The 17,239-nt window shown below is 38.3% G+C and overlaps 1 protein-coding gene across 1 annotated transcript in view; it reads right to left on the reverse strand.

Annotated features, from left to right (window-relative positions):
* The window catches only part of AFF3 (AF4/FMR2 family, member 3), a 368,430-nt gene that overhangs the window by 79,487 nt on the left and 271,704 nt on the right, over positions 1-17,239 (reverse strand). Inside the window, exon 10 of the mRNA XM_012727338.1 lies at positions 13,532-13,583. Coding sequence (XP_012582792.1) covers positions 13,532-13,583 — 52 coding nt within the window. The remainder of the gene's footprint in view (positions 1-13,531; positions 13,584-17,239) is intronic.

Here is a 17,239-nt window from a genome sequence, read left to right on the forward strand (position 1 = left end):
GGGGGGGGTAAATTGGAGTATTCAGCTCCAAGCTAAGTTCTGGGGAGCAACTTTTGGCTTATGAGGTAGAATTGCTGTGCCGTGGCAAGTAGCTGTTACAACCGGGGCAGCTAGATGCTGACGCCATAAAGGGCTAGATTTAGGGAGTGTAGAAGCGGGTACCTGTAGCTTCACTGAGCAACTCTTGGTACAAGGTGTAATCAACAGCACAGGTCACACAAACACTCAATTAAAATGTCACCTAAAGACCATGCCATAAAGTGCTTTGCCTTAACCCCTGAGGGATGATATGTCAGTTTTTGTCTCATTCAATTCAATTTGTCCTTATTGCAAAAATGTTTTGTGTCAGCAGATGAGAAATCAATATTGCCAAATGGGCTTTGGTCTTTGTCATAGATTCTAAAAGTTTATTCATGCTTCTGTTCTTCTGTTAGTATAATTACAAACCTACCATTCCATCATTGTTTTTTATTTTTAGAAGCAATGAACACAGCCCCATTTTGTGTTTTAATAGGCTTTACCTTTTGTTTATTAATTACCCTTTTAAGTAAAAGGATCTGAGAAATCTTTACTGAATTATTATTTTTTTAAAAATCAGCACAACTGTCTCTATGAAACTATTTCCTTTAGAAGAAATGTGTATATATTACCTGTGGTATTCTTAGTAAAAGCTTTAACCAAGGTACTAAATTAAGAAATACTTAAATATATGTGATTTTCATTGGATAGATTAAATAGGTTACTGATCTCTAAACTTCTCCTCCAAACATAACATTTTTTTAGGATCATTTTCATAAAACTCAGTCCCTACTATGGGCTTAGTTCGCTTGTTATTTATGTTTAGGTTGTTTTGGGAGCGTTATGATAGTTTCGTAACTATTCAAAAGCCTTCAAATTTCAAACTTTTTATATACTTATATACAGCATCAGGGGTAAACAAATTCTATTACTATTTTTATCTGTCCAAGTGGTAAATATATGAAAACAAGTTAAAAAACACAACACGAAACAACAAACTGAAACCAAGGGTAATCTCCATTTTACTGCTGGGGAGATAGCTACTGCTCTTTTCTTTTGTAAGCAGTGTGTGAATTTATCCTTGTTTTACATGTAACCAACACACATGAGAGCTGTAGTGGAGCCAGTGTGAACCCAGGATGCCATTTAAAAGAAACAGATACATGTTATGAAAACCCTGAAAAATAAGGTATCAAAATTTCTTTGATAGGGTTGGGGGATAGACTGTGACACCCTGTAAAACCCCCTTAGTATCTTCTTTACTCAGCTGTTGGTTTGAAGGTCTGTCTATACCAATCGGACACCACACAGTGGCTGGGGTTGGCTTTGGCCTCACTGTGGACTCTTCAGGGCAAAGGTTAAGGGGTGGGGACCAGATGAGTTTTGAATTATGTCAGTGTGAAGAGGACAGGTTGGGGGACCCACAGTGGGTGCAAGCTCCCCCTGGACAGGCTAATGAAGAGGACTACAGAAGTCATCTCTCAGGGAGGTGTTTGCAAATTTTCTGGGCAGGCTCTAGGTTTCTGAGGCTAATCTCTTCTGCAAGGACCTTATAGGTGGAAGCAGTTTGTTAACCTCAGAGCTTGCCAGGAATTCCTGGAGGAATTCTTTCACCTCCAGGATTCACCATAAGGAACTACATATGTAAAGGAAATACCTGACTGGGTCAGGTTTGGATAGGCACAATGATCACTGAGAACTCATCAGGCAGATCCATGGGTGCTGTCGGATCATGGCGAAAAACCCAAGCCTGGCTATCAATTTACAGAAGTGTTAGGGTAGCAGAAACATTTAGATTCTGGGTCACAGCATTGCTAATGTGAGTGTACGTGTGTATGCGTGCACACGTGCTTGTCTTTCCATAGACAACTTTAAAGTAAAGGCAAACAAACAAGAATAACCATCAAGAATAACCTAATGACAATTGGGCCGCTTGGAGATACATTTTATGGAGAGTATGTGAATCTATACTCCTGGTTTTTGGTAGTGAAGGTTGTGCTGGTGATACAGTCTAAGTCCTGCAGTTCTGTCATGACTTTGTGGCCTGCTCACCAGGACTTTGATCACCCACACATGGCTGCGACTCATCTCACAGGGCAACTCAAGGGCAGTCCAGTCCTTGAGCAGGGCCCAAATGCTGATGACTCATTAATAACTTTCATCCTTGGCACAGCAGGTACAGACTGGGATTAGTCACTTCCTACATTGGTGGAATTGCCAAATGCCTTTTGGAGATTTTAACAAAGTCCTTATGCCACTGTGATAGGATGTTCTGGTGAAGCCCTCCCCGCTTCCCCACCCCCCTCCACTTTCCCTTTTGCCTTGGGGGATGGTGGATTATTGTGAATATAATGGAGTCTAAATTGTGGAAAATAAATGTTACTTTGTTCTTGTATAAAGACAAGATGAAAGTAAAACAAATATTTTGATAATGTTGTCAAAATTGCAACTTGTGCTTGAAAAACCCAAATCTAAGTCTGGCTTTTTGTCTTATTTAGACAGAATAGCAATAGTGGAGGGTAAAAATAGGTTTGTGTGGTTGGTAAAGAATCTGGTAATTGTACTGTTGCAAACAAATCACATAAGAGAATGTTGACCCAATTCGGATTGGGTTAATATTGGTATTAAGGTTTTTACCTTCCAAAGTGAACACTGCAGTATGGCCTACATGTGAATGTTTTCACATAGATGTTGTAATCACACATTCTTTCATGAATGGCCTTGGACTTGTAAGAATGAAGTCCATTTGGGAAAGGCTGTTATCCAGAAACACATGGCTGAATCAGACCACTCTAGAGAGATATTCTGAGACACCCTTGTACTTTGCTAACTGGTACAGGACCCTGTCTGGTGGCATGGTATTTCAGGAATAGGCTAGTCTACTTCATAAAGATGATCTTGTCTCACTCAGCACAACTTGTAGGCTGCAGATCAGTCAGGATGGAAATGGGAAGTGCCAAGGGGGCACTGAAGAGCTACAAATGATTTTATTCTATCTAGAAACAAAAGCCAAGAAAATCTCCTGAGAAAAGCTGTGCTTTAGGAGATAACCAGCCCTGTTTGGAGATGGCTTGGAAAAATACAAACAAAAGCAGAACTTTCCAAGTACATGTCTGGACCCAATACCTGAATGATTTTTGGTAAATCCTTTACTGTATGAAACCATAAAAGCCTGGATATGTGTGATAGCACAGATTCCAAGGAGCATCCATTCTGAATGTTTATACTTCTGAAAAAGCTATTGAAAAACACCATTAAAGTCACAGGACAAAGGTCTATTCATCTGAGTTAAATTGCAGGGTCCTCTGGAGGGAGAATTCTACTAGTCTGCCAACAAGCAGCCTGCTGGCAGTTGTATTTGAGACAAGCATGCCTATAAACTAATGATGATGATCTTTCTTCTGTTCTTCAAATGGAGAGTCTATTTTGGAGGTACTGATATCCACCATTGATGAAAACTTGGCTTGGTTAAATAATGAATTCTTCAACTTAACAAAGCAATGCTTGTCCATTTTTGTGATAGTTGTATGCTTGCCCAAATTTAATGGATCATCTTTTAATTTTTATATGATTGTCTCATTTTCCAGTTTTCCATTCAGGATCTTTAGGACTGAAATTAATCACAAGCTACAGTCCAAGGTAGCTGGATACATATAAACCTAAATAAATCTCAATCAAGCCCTTAGAGGAAGTCTGAGAAAGTAACTTAGGAAACAAGTTTGTAGGCCTTTGTACATCTGTGCTCAGTGACATTTCATTGGGTGACTGTTTCAATTTTGGAAATGAAAGGTGATTAAAAGACAACTGTACTTTTGTGTCTCTACCTAATGCTTATGCTGCATTTCACAAATATTTTTAGAATGATAGTAAATTTTACTTATAAAATATGAATTATTTAACTAAGGTTTTGGAATGTTAAGCAAACAGTGACAAAAACCTACTGAACATTTGAGTTTCAGTGATTGTAAGTTTCGCTAAAGATTCAAATATGGTTATAGATGACAAAGATCAGATAGGCAGTGGCTTTCAATTAAGTGTATCATTCTATTTTCATATTAAAATGGAGCCAATTTTTCAGTATGATTAAACTGGATATTTAGCTCAGAAACATTAATGAAAGAATAAAATAAAAGCAACCTTTTTTTCTATTTTACTATTAGAGGTTTAAAATATGTAACATATACTTTTCATATAGTCATTGAGGGGATGGCACTTCCTGTTATTTAAAATTTACTTAAAAATCTAAGGTGAAATGATCACAATGAGTATTATTAACGTGCTCTTCATCAAGAGCCAGAATCTTGCATAATATTGAGAATTGGTAGGCACTCAAGATTATCCTCAGAATAATTTTTATACAAATGTTGTTTAGCCCTTGTTTGGCTACAAATAACATCGACAATACAGTTCATTTCTAATGAAGAAACTTGATTTTGGAGTCTTACCCCTCAAACCTGGTCCTGATTATTGCTTCAACTCCTGTTTATATAATTCTACACAATTTTGGCAGGATTCAAGAGCACATACCAGGGTGTTGGCTTTTATGAATCTCCTGGGATGTGAATGTCAAGCTGACTGGATGAACTCTGGCCACAAATCCCAGACAAGCACAATGACTCTATTTATTCAGACTTGGCCGCCTGAATGCAGATTGACTCTGTGGGTAATAAATTTTCACAGGCCAAGAACTTCAGCATCAACCAAGCTGATCCTGAGAAGAAAAATGCACTCAGGGAAGTGGAGCTGGGCTGCAAAAGCCTCCTATATTTTTATTCCACGTCTGCATGTCATTCAGCAAATTCATTTGGTCACTGATTGACATGCACTGCCAAAGGCTCAGGAGGTTCTTTTAAAAAACCCAGCTTTCTGTTATGCAATTGTTATATTAAAACGGATCGAGGGAAAAAATGAACAGCACCCATTCCAACTGGCAATCTGCTTTTAATATTAGACCCCAAACTGATGTTGTAACTAACTCCAGTAATCTTTCTGGTAAAAAAGCAGAAGATTGAGATGGGACTGTTTCTTCTGCTTCTTCATAAGAAAGCAAAGGTAACAAAAAGCAATGGAACAGCAATTCAGTGCTCAGAGCAATCTCATCTATAATTCTGACATCTTAATGCAGCAAGACTTTAGATTCATTCTAAGAAGACTAAGATTCTTTTTGAGAGACAGATTAGTACTCTGTGCATTAAAAATAAGAAAAGAATTGGCTCTTAAACTTGCAGATTTATGTTAACTACCTAGATATCTATTAAATTAATGGTGTGTGCTCTAATATTGATTGGGAATTAAAAGGTAACTTTTCTTCATTGTGAGAAGTAAATTATGCTAGTAGGAAAATTTCCTCTACAGATTATATCCAATGATCACGGCCTGTAAAATTCAAATTGTCAGTTTAAGTGGATAAACCATGCTCATTTAAAGAGAAAAATGCAGTCATGTAATTAAAATGAAAAGACTGTCTAATATGTGTAGATAATGTAATTACTGGAAGCTGCAGGCACATACATAGACGTTTAGTGTGGATCACTGTTCCCTGACTTTCCCCGAGTGCATGGATTTGTCATCCTGAAATACTGCAGTTGGTGCTAGTGGCTGCTCCAAGCTCAAAGTCATAATCTTGTTTCCCTCTCTGCATGCCTTAGCTGTAAGAATTTCACCTAGCTGTTTGCTGTGCCCAACATCCCAAGTTTGTCCTGACTTGAGAGGCAGAGTTCACCTTTTCACCAAGTGGGAAGAGACACCATGTCATTCATCTCCTTCTTCCAAAGCCATTTAAAAACTTTGTTAGCAGAACTTCAGTAATAATCTTGTCTTAAATCTTCTTATGCCTTTATACTTTCCCATGGAAGTATTAGCTTTTAGAATTATTAAAAACAAGAGTTACAGAAAAGGAGAGCAAACAAATTACTGCATGAATTATGTATCTTTCATTTACCCAAACCAGAAAATTAATTCCCAAATTATTTGTTCCATTTCCAGCTTAAACCTCATTAAGTATGAAAATTATAGAAGCAAAAATGAGAATATGATTCCATTTCATATTTTTTAGGTAACTTCTGTCACAATCACAGCTCTAGTGTTCTAGTGAAAAGCCCACTATCCTTGAATGGAATAGCTGTAGAAAAAACTATTCTTGGCTTTGGGGATTTCTATTTGAAAGCAACTTTTGAAAATGGTTAACTTCAGTAGGTCATGATGTTAAGGATAGTTAAGGGACTTTCCTATTTTGGACTCAGACTCAGAAGAGGTTACTGGCTTCATTCCCAAGAGGTTCATCTAATAGTTAAGCAGAATTACACTACACCCAGAAAATCCCATGGCTTGCGTGAAACTGCCCCTTGAGTATCAGAGACCAGGAGGGACACAGAGCAGAGCCATGCTTCATTGACTGTGAGATGGACGGAGGGCAATGGAAATGTCTGGAGGCTGTGATCCTAGAAGAAGTCACAGAGGGTGAGGCTGCTTCTCAGCCTAGGGCCCTGGAGAGGAGAGAACTAAATGAAGTGGAGGCACACATGCTTGGTTGAAGGAAAATACATATGGAAGAGCAGGGTGTGCCTGATAAAAGGAACAGAGACAATGCACCAACATGCTCCCCCCACTTTACCACTTGGGACTAGCACCGACAGGGAAGAGTCTCTAATCTGGAACCACAGAGGGTGCCACAAACCTGAGCCTATTTCCACCCTAGCACATTCATACCTAGGGCTAAACCCTGTAGACTTCTCCCCACCCTGCCACTTAGCTGTTGAAAAAAGAGGTTTCCACAGCTACTGAAATGAACCAATTTCTAGGCCAAAAACCTAAAATCAACCAAAGCACAGCACCACCTGCTGTAAAAGTAAAAGGTGGTTCAACTCTCTAAGTTAACTGCTACAGATACTTTTGAAAAATAAAGAAATCTAAAACAGTAGCATGGACAAACTGAAAAAATATATAACATATGGCACCTTGAGTCCTCAAGGGAATATGATTATCACAGGAGAGAATAACTCTTCAGAATTCAACCACATGTGCTGAAGGAACTGAATAAAGGCCCGTGTGACTTGAAGGTCATGAAAGCCCATGGATGAGCTCCATTTGAAGTGAAGAAAAGGACAGAAGTGAGTGAAACCAGACTGTGTAGGGTAGTGTGAGTCATGCTATGGGCTCTGAATTTCATCCCAAGTAGAATGGGAAACCCATTTAAAATTTTACTTATTTTTAACTTAGACCATTTAAGATTTTAGAACAATGAGTGACTTGACCTGATTCAAAGTTTTTAAAGATTGCTGTGAGGATGTTGTATTACAGAGGGGGAGGAATGGAAATAAGTTAATTTCTACCAGACTAGTGTAAACTAATCAGAATGGAAAGAGGTGGGCAAATATTTTAATTTTTGAGATTGAATTTATAAGACATAGAGATAAAATTCACATTTGTGTGAGGAACACAGAGTCATCAAAGATGTGCTCTAGTCTTGAATAATGGGTTTATCTGGAGGTTCTAGTTTTAGGAATTTACAAAATCATCACATTTGTGTGTATGTGGGTAGAAAGGTGGTAACAAGCAGAAGTCTAGTCTGGCAAAAATGGAATTTGAGGTGCTTGTGAGACATGCAGGTGGAAAAATCAAGTAGGCCTGCAGCACTGAAGAGAGCTCTGAGCTGAAGTTACAACTGGAGAAATTGTAAGCAGATAAAAACTTCAGGTCATCAAGATATATGAAATCACCCAAAGAAAAAGAGAGTAGAAGTGGAGAAGAGAAATCAGGGATATCTTCTTCAAGGCTCCAAAGTTCAGGGGTAGAGATTTAGGGGAGGAAAAACAGCAAAGGAACCTGAGAGGAAACAGGCACAGGAAACAAGCCAGGAGAGTTTGGTGTTGGAAAAGTAGGGTGATAAATTGCTTCCAATGCTCTGAGTCTCCTAGTAAGTAAAAAGTGCCCTCCATATTACCACATTGGGGTCACTGGGGTCCCAGTAAGGAGTAGTTCTGGTGGAGAGGTAGAATAGAAAGGTACAGAAAGAAATAAGACCCCAAGTAATTGGAAAGAATTGAAAAAGATTTTGGATAAGAGGAAGGAAGGAAAAGATGAGTGAAGATGAAGGCAGTTGTGTGGAACTGGTTATGGAAAGATGAAACTTTCCCATTAGAAACCAGTTAACCTTAGAGAAATAAAGTTGAATGCGCTCTGATCTTTGGGCACCATCCATGCCTGACAGTTTAAAGTTAGTACACAGAAGCCACAAGTTTCAGAGACAGGGTCTAGGGTTTAAGGACTGAACTAGTGTAGCGCAAACCTTTCTTTTCTGAAACGAGCCACTGAAGTGACAGTGACTCTCTTGTTCTGTAACCCGCAATGGCTCCCTACTGCTTTTGAGGATCAAGCCTACCAATGGCCTGACGATGAAATCAGGCCTCTCCAGGCCTTTTCATTTCCTTTCTTACCTTTCCCCACTTTACTCCTTACCTACTTAATTATTTGTGGTTCCTTTTTTCACCACCAGTCTTTTTTTCTCCATGTATGTTTGCTCACACTTTTCCCTCTGGCGTATGCTACTCTTCCATTATCTAAAATCTTCTGTGACAGTGATGGAGAACTTTGGTCAATAGACCCCATGTGGCCTGTCTACTTGCAAGCATTTCAAATGTGCTCAGATGGTTCACATTTTAGCAGGAGAAAAATCAATATATCCCTTTCTTATGAAAATGTTTTCCTATCAACAAAGTAGATCATCTAAATGCTTATGATATGTTATGTTTTCCACAGGTATTTAAAAATTGATTTTGATAATGGCTGACAAATAGAATTCATTTTCAATTTAAACACAAAAAGAAAATAAGTCAGGAAGATAGAAAACAAAAATCCTATATTATCTACACTTAATCAACTTGTGATCAAGATAATTATAGGATAATAAGGGACAAAACATAAAATGTCGTTGTCAACCTATAGCAGTTCATACTACATTATATAGCAGTGTAAGAGAAAGCTATGCCTAAATCAAATGAAAAAAAAAAAAAAAACAGCGAACACAAAAGCAAAGTAGCAGACTTAAATTCTAACATATTACTAATTAGACTACATCAACTAAAAGATAGAAATTTGGAAAGTGAATAAAAAAAGGTATATACTCTAAGAAAATCACTTCAAATATAACAAATAGGCTCACTGAAAGGAAAAGAATTGGAAAAGGTACATCAGCAGAAAGCAGTAATTGTTTCAGATAGCAGACAGAAAAGAAAAATTACCAGAGATAGGGTAGAACATTGCATAATAACAAGATATAGAATACTGAATGTGTGTGTATCAACTAATAGAGCTGTAAAATATGTGAAATAAAACCTGATAAGCTAGAAAGGAGAAAGACAAACTTTCAATTACAGTCAGATTCCTTTTCAATATTTTTCTATCAACAATTAGAAAGTCAGCAAGAATAAATCATAACCCACCAACAAACAAAATGGACTTTATGGGACACCACACTTAATAGTAACAGAATATCTTCATAAAAATAAATACCAATACAGACTATATTTTGGCCATAGAAACATGCAATACATGTACGAGAATATATGCTCATAAGTATATACTTTGACTATAAAGAAAGGCAACTAGATATCAATGAAAGAGTTAGAGAAATCTCCACTGGGATGTGAAACAGCACACCTCCAAATAATCTGTGTGTCAAAGCAAAGGGTTCACTGAATGATAATGGAAATATAACGTACTAAAATTTATGGATATAGCCACTTGCTGGGCTGAAAGTAAAAAGTATAGCACTAAATGCTTGGATTATGGACAAGTCTCAAATCAATAATCTAAGCTCTTTCAAGAAAGTAGAAGAAAAGCAAATTATATCTGAAGCAAGCAAAAGGAGGAGGATAATAAAGGTAAGGAATCAATGAAATTCAAGACTGATGAATAATATCAATAAAATAAAATCTAACTCCTTGAAAAGATCAATGAAGCTGATAAATCCATGGCAAGACTGATGACAACAAAAACAAAGATCAACATCAACCATGAAACAGGGATATCTCTATAGATCCTCCAGACATAAAAAAGAAATACTGTTGAACAGTTTCACATACGGACATAATGCACTTTAAATGACCTAATGGGCTAACTGGTAGAAGAGGACATACTACAAGGATCTATCTGTTATGAAGCAGATAATATGAATAATCCTTTAAGTATTCAGAAAACAGAATTTATAAGTTGTTAAAACCTCCAAGTTCATGTGATTTCACCGGGCTGCCAAATTCTACCATAAATCTAAAGAATTAATATTCATTTTACATAATCTCTTCAAGAAAAGAGTAGGGAATGCTCTTCATTCATTTATAAGCCAGTATTTCCCTTATGTCAAAATCTGACAAAGACAATGCCAAAACTTCATAAACATAAAAGACAAACATGTGGTGAAGATACAGCAGAACTAGATTCTTTTATGTTGTTGGAGGGAGTGTCCATGGTATAGCCATTTCAGAAAGTGATTTGCGGTAATCCACTCCTGTTGGACACCACATACTCCATGGGCCAGCGTTCCTACTCTTGTACAAGAATGCTAATAACAGTGTAATTCTAATAGCTCCACATACCCTCATGCCTACATCAGAGGTAGAATGAGTAAATGAACTGTGGTACATGCACGTAGTGAAACATGACCCAGAGGTGAAAATGAACAAACTTGAATTAGATGTAACAACATGGATGAGTCTCACAAACATAATGTTGAGTGAAAGAAGCTAGAAACACCAGAATGTACATATACACTGTCTGCTTCCATTGCTATAAAGCTCAAAAACAAGCAAAATTATGGTGCTAGAAGCCAGAATGGTTATTCTTCTGGAGGGGGAAGACTGGAAGGAGTCAAGGGAGAACCAACTGTATTCTGCTCTGGGGGCTGGTTCTGTGGGTGTGTGTGGCTTATGGCTATTCATCAACTTTTATCCTTAGGATACATGTATTTTTCTCTAGGTAAGCTATACTCAATGTTAAGTTAATTGGAAAAGGTAACAGGTAAGCACAAACTTTGAGCAAGTGGTCAGCTCTGGTACCTAACATTAATTTCAGTCTACAAATAGTGACAATGAAGCAGAGGACAATTGAGGGATGGAGTGAGCTGCAAAGTAGAGCTTTGGAGGGACTTGGGTAGGGATTTGAACCCAAGGAGAAGGGCTGCTACATCTGAACTCTTACTCACTAAACTAGCCTGTCTACCTTTGAGACAAATAAGAATAAAGATACTGGGCATGTTCAACTGCCTGTTCCAGAAAGGCCAAATAAACGGAGCAACCTGAAGCTCTTGTGCACAGCTCTTTACACAGGCTGTAGAATCTAGTGACCCCAATTCAGAAGGATGACCAGGAATTAGATAAAAAAGAAGATAAGGGGTATAGGATAATATGTTTATTGAGACAGGGAACTGTACAATACTTTTTGGAAAGATTTTGGGTTATTAGAACTAGAATCTTTTCTAATAATATTAGCATTATACTAGTTCTAATAATATCTCACAATACTAGAGAAATGTGTGTTTATGTGTGTTACTTGTTTATATAGCTTCTACTCTTTCCAGAATAAGGCTGAATAATATTCTGATTTTGGAGAGGAAAAAAGTACTGTATCATTAGTCTTTAGAATGTACAGGAATTACAATTTTTTTTTGATTAGGCCAGAGTATAATTAGAGGCTAAAGCAGGATAATGATATAATTAATGTTTTAGAGTGAGCATTTGAACTATCTCATACAAAGCCACTGCCTGAAGTCCTATTTCAAAGAAAGGATCACAGTATGAAAATCATTCATTCTGTCATCTGCTTTAACTGCAAAAGATGGGAAGGTGTATACACATCTGGGCCAAATACAAGTACAAGGGATCTGAACTATATCTTCAAACACAATATTATCAATGGCTACAGGAAGCAAAAGGAGTCAACTGAAAGTTCCCACTGCCTTAGAAAGTGTGTAGAGTACATCTCTCTCTCATCAATATATTTTAAATTGAATATTCAGTGGAAATATACCTTGGAAATAACTCAGGAAATTCTTCCCACATTAAGAAAGACTTGCTGAATGAAAAAGCTCTTAGATACTTTTTCTAATATAAAGTATGTACAATTTACACACTTGATAGGTCAAATCCAAAACATACCTATCTAACTCTTGGGGAAAAACAGAGAGAGATAAAATCAGTTGCTTACAGTCACACAGAGAAGGGGCCCAAATTGGAAGAGAAGTCATTCTCCAGTTCTGCCAAGATGGCTTGTGACAGATGGCCCTGCGCACACCTCAAATACCGATCAATTTCTGAAAAATGTAAGGCTTGAAAGGTTTGCCTTTTTTCTCAGTTAACCTTCCCCCCCTTGCCAATTTTGTTCCAGAATCATCAAGTTTTGTCTCACTCCCAATCCCCTTCTTTGTATCTCACCTTCTCTCAAGATGTGAACAACTCTTCTGTGACCTTACATCTACATCCTGCTCACACTTTCCTGGATATTTCCTGTGACTTTGATTTCACCTCTGCACATCCTCTTCGTATATTATTAGCATCTGCATGTCTAGACAGCTGAATCACCTGCACAACATTCCAGGAAACCCTCATATAAAATGCACTAATCTAAGATCAATGTAATAGCACAAGTGACTTGTATTGCATGCAAAAATGACTTATAAAAAAAGCCCTCTCTGAATTGTCTTTAGAACTGTCACATCTATCCAAACTTGACAAAATGTAATACAGATATGATGAAAAGGAAACAGAAGTGTAGGAAAATCTGTCTTTACTGTTTTCAAACTTGTTTTAAAATACAAACAGTTCCTGAAATGCAGAAGTGAAAGTGATGAATGTTAAGTGGATGTTTTTTTACATTAACTAACTGATCAAAGAGTATTTATAAACCCCTGACTGATGTCTTGAGCTGATAAATCAACACCAAGGGAGAACATTTCAAGCACATCTATCATTTAAGACAAACAACCTATTCTGAGCATGATTATTTTTTATTCATCATTTTAGCTCACCTCTGTGTTTGCTTCTCCTCAAAGTTAATAATATCTGTATAAGACTTCTCAATATTTAATGTTACAGTTTGCCTGTTGCATACTGATGAGGTTAAGATCAAACGTTTGCTCTCCAGAAGGCCAGTTAGCTTTACACACACACACACACACACACACACACACACACACACACACACACATACACACATGCCTCTGTTTCACACTGAAGCAGGCTTCCAGGGCACTCCATATAAATACCCATTGTTGGTGTCAATGCCATGTAAATCACAGAATTATAGTGTTTGTTTTTTTTAATTACAGTTTTAAGGGAAATTAAAGCCAAGATATTTTAATGAACTGGTCCAACAGCATAGAATCTCCATTAGCAGAGGGCACCCAGCATCTTCCAGCACCATAATTCCACGTTTGTACAACTCAGTTAACATCCAGGAATTTTCCTGAGGTCAGTGGCATCAGGTCACATTCAAAGAACAGCATCACAAAAAAGAATCTTACCTGTTCGTTCTCTTCTTCATCACTACTTAGCTTAAGGTCATCTTCTAACATTCTGAAAGAAAGAACAAAGAAGTACAGACATTTAGCACTTTCCAAATAATTTGGTAAATGATACATTCACCAAAATATTATCTTGTTCATACCAATCATTCATTAATAGTCTATTTTATTTCCTAATTAAAAAATTTCCCCTTTTGAGCCCTTTACCTCTGATGCACTTAGGAAATAATACATTGCCACATGATGAACATGAAATTGCACAATAGTTATTGGATAAGATGGATTACTTCAAAATGAGGTTTTAAACAAGCTGAATGAAATAGGTATTTTTCCTTGTAAAGTTTTAGTTCCATAATTGTTGAGTGTTTTCCATGTGACAGATGCTGGGCCTCCATTAACATTCATGGGAAATAGGAAAGGCAAGTAGAATTCTGTGCCAACTAAAGTTGGGCCACTGAAGTTGTGCTGTAATCACTGCGTAGGTCTTCCATCAGATCTGGAGACATGTCTGCCCGATGAGTCTACAGATGAGGAGCACTAAAGAGGAGGGAACTTATGGGAAAGATTCTGTGATGCCAACTCTCCAGGGTCCCTTGGGTCGCTTAGGTTCATCATGATGGAGGTAGTTGGGGAAGCATGTTTTGGGGTCCATGAGAATTAAAAGTAAATAAAAAAAAAAAGAAACAAAACTTCAAATCCTAGGATTTATGATGATGGGATAAGATTGTGTTCTCATTGACATTGTTTCTTTGTTGAATGATAGGTTAACTCATTTTAAAGATATAAATTTATTAGAAGCATACTCTAGAACACTAATGTATGAAGTCTGACTCTGTCATGGACTAGGAGGAGTCCAGGAATTCAAGCGGTCAGTATGAAGGCCTGGTACGCGACAGGCACTCTGCAAGGCCCTATTATTCATTCCTATTAAAGACACCTGCCAAAGACTGTCTCCTAAAGGGACCCCAGTCCCTTTAAAGGTCAATTATAGGCCAATAACCAATATATTTCTATGAGTATTTTTGGAAATAATTTCAGTGACTTTTGAAGTGAACTTAGGAAAGGGAGAGGGCCCACTGCCCCAACCATCTGTGTGTTTGGGGCAAGACTCTTAGCTCCCCAACTTACTTCCCAACTCTTACTTCCCAACTTATAAAACAAAGGGTTACACTCTGTAAGGTCTGATCCTGCTCTAGATTCCTTGAGTATATCAAGCAAATTTGCCTTGCTTCCAAAGGTAGAAAAACTCTTAGATTTGTTCTAAACAGCAAATAGAGAAATTTCTAAGCAGTTTTTGGTGTGTCATTTCAGCCATAACCATGGGGACACCGAAACTACTTCTGGACTAACTACTGTTATTTTATAAACAGTGAGAAGTATCAATCTTTAACAGTTAAACTACAAGCACCAAACGAAACATCAGCAGAAACTGTAGAGCTTCAGCTCCCAGTTGATTTTTATGTTTGTCTTGCGGGTCATTCATTTCTCTTGACCTTATGAACAAACACTTGGCTTCAAAGATAGGAGGCAGCCTGGTGACTTGTTAGAACACTGTTCGGGAAAATCGCTGTGTGTTTTTTGTCCTTGAGTTCCCGGTGACTGGTGTAGTGATGACACACAGCACAATAACAGTGTGTTGGCTGGGCTGGGTACTATTTTCTTACAAAAAGACACAAATGTCTGTCTGATGAAACAGACCAGGGAACCAAGAAAGTTTTTGCCTCCACCTTCCACTCTCTTTTTAGGGGTAACCTGCCATTTGCAATTTACTTTAATCTCAAGTACTGCCCTACAAGTACTGAGTATTCTCAGTGTGTGTGGCCCTATGGGTAGGAAGACAAGGGAGGGGAAGGTCACACTGTTAACAGCACCCTTGATTTAGCCAGAAGTCATCACTCAGAGGACTAAAAAGTATCATCTTTACTGTGACATAGTTTTCACAGATTTGAAGGTCACTGTCAACCAGAACCAAAAATGTTAACAAGGTCCAAAGCAAGGGGTCTTAACGTGGCTGCAAACCAGTCACTTGACTTAGTAGCATATGAGACTGGCATTGCTCAAAGTACCCACAACAGTGTGTGAGGTTCTTTCTTATTTTTGCTTGTTTTAAGCATGTGCTCAATGTATAAAAACATAAGCAGTATTTGTTTGAATCTCATATTGCCTCTTACACCCCCTGACCCCAGGCAAGCCACCCCTCTGGGCCATGGCTTTCTTCTCTCCATAGTGAGACTCATCTGCCTTATCATTTGCATCTGAAGAAGCCATCAGAGATCCACCTTGCTTTGGGATTAGTAATTAGTATTGTGGAAGTTACCTTTCATATAAAAAAATTATTGTTTATGATTGAATTTTAAAACAAAGGATCAAATGTAAATATACTTTGAGAGAATTCAAGCACACTTAGAATTCAATTAAAGTTCAGAATAGCTTGCAATAGGAAGAAAAATCTCTGGAAACACTAAGTTGAATAGATCATACACATCCTTGGGTAGGCACAGGTAACTTAAACAAGAACAAGCAACAGACAAATGTTTTAAACCACAAGAAAGAAAAAGCAAGTTCAGTGAGGCAGAATGGGGGTCTCTGACTCCTTTTGGAAACGGAATGTAAAGATGTGAGATGATCTGAAGGGCTGAGGACAGAGCTTGGGTCTTATTGTAATGTAGGGTTGGGCTTCAGCATCATCTGTTCCACAAACCCCTGTCTACACCCCCGAGCCCTGATACTCCTATACTCTGACAAATGAGTACCACCAGGCCTTTATCCAGTCATGCGACCCATCCACCCATACCCACTCCCTGTTCATAGCACTCAGTCCTGCCCCTTGTGTGACTGAACACCTGTCACATAGTAGCAGCTCTTGATGTAGCCTGGGTATACCTGTCAGGCCTGCGAAGCATTTTCTAGACATTACCTTGCTCAGTCCTCATAGCAACTCCTTGGAGGGGGCACTACTGGGGCAGCAGGCTGCAGAGGGCAGAGCATGGGAGCCAGGCTGTCCAGGACAATTCCTAGTGCTGCTACTCAACTAGGGGAGGCACCAGATACCTGCCTCAAGGGGTTTCTCAGGGAAATCATTACTCAGTCCTTGCAAAGTGCACAGCAATCCTTGCAAAGTGCTTAGCATGGAACCTGGCATAGAATGAGCATTCAACAAGTGTTTTATTAATATTCCCTTTTTACCCAGGAGGGTAGTTCCTGTTAGCATTTAGAAAATATGTGTGTACAAATAATTTGGGAGAGATGTTTCTGTAATAATGCCTTAAAATGAAATCATGTGCTCTACATTCTACATATTGAAAAGACGGCATTCCCTAGAGGCTGTGCAGTGAGATTATATTTTAGGTTACAAGTGCTGCCCTGGCTGATTGATCTGACTTGATGTCTATGGAAGACAGAAAACCTGTTGCTCACCTCAGCGCATGGGAGCTGTGCCCTGGGAGCCAGTGGTTGACCACACAGTGAGGAGGCCCTGAGCAGCATTCACTCTCTGCTGCCAAGAGAGATGTTGAAATAAAAGACAATAAAACTGAACTATGTCAACTAAGGTTGGAGCATGGAGTTGTTGCCAGAGGTGTAGAGAAACCTGGATTTCTGTCCTCAATACCTGAGGAGCTGTTAAGTACTGTGAGAAGCCTTCCTGATAGGAGAAAGTCTGTTTCACAGGGGAGCCGGTCCACATAACTAGGAGTGGAGACTCAAACA

The sequence above is a fragment of the Condylura cristata genome, unplaced genomic scaffold, assembly GCF_000260355.1.
Source record: "Condylura cristata isolate star-nosed mole 26May11 unplaced genomic scaffold, ConCri1.0 scaffold00020, whole genome shotgun sequence".
In the NCBI taxonomy this organism is placed as follows: Eukaryota; Metazoa; Chordata; class Mammalia; order Eulipotyphla; family Talpidae; genus Condylura; species Condylura cristata.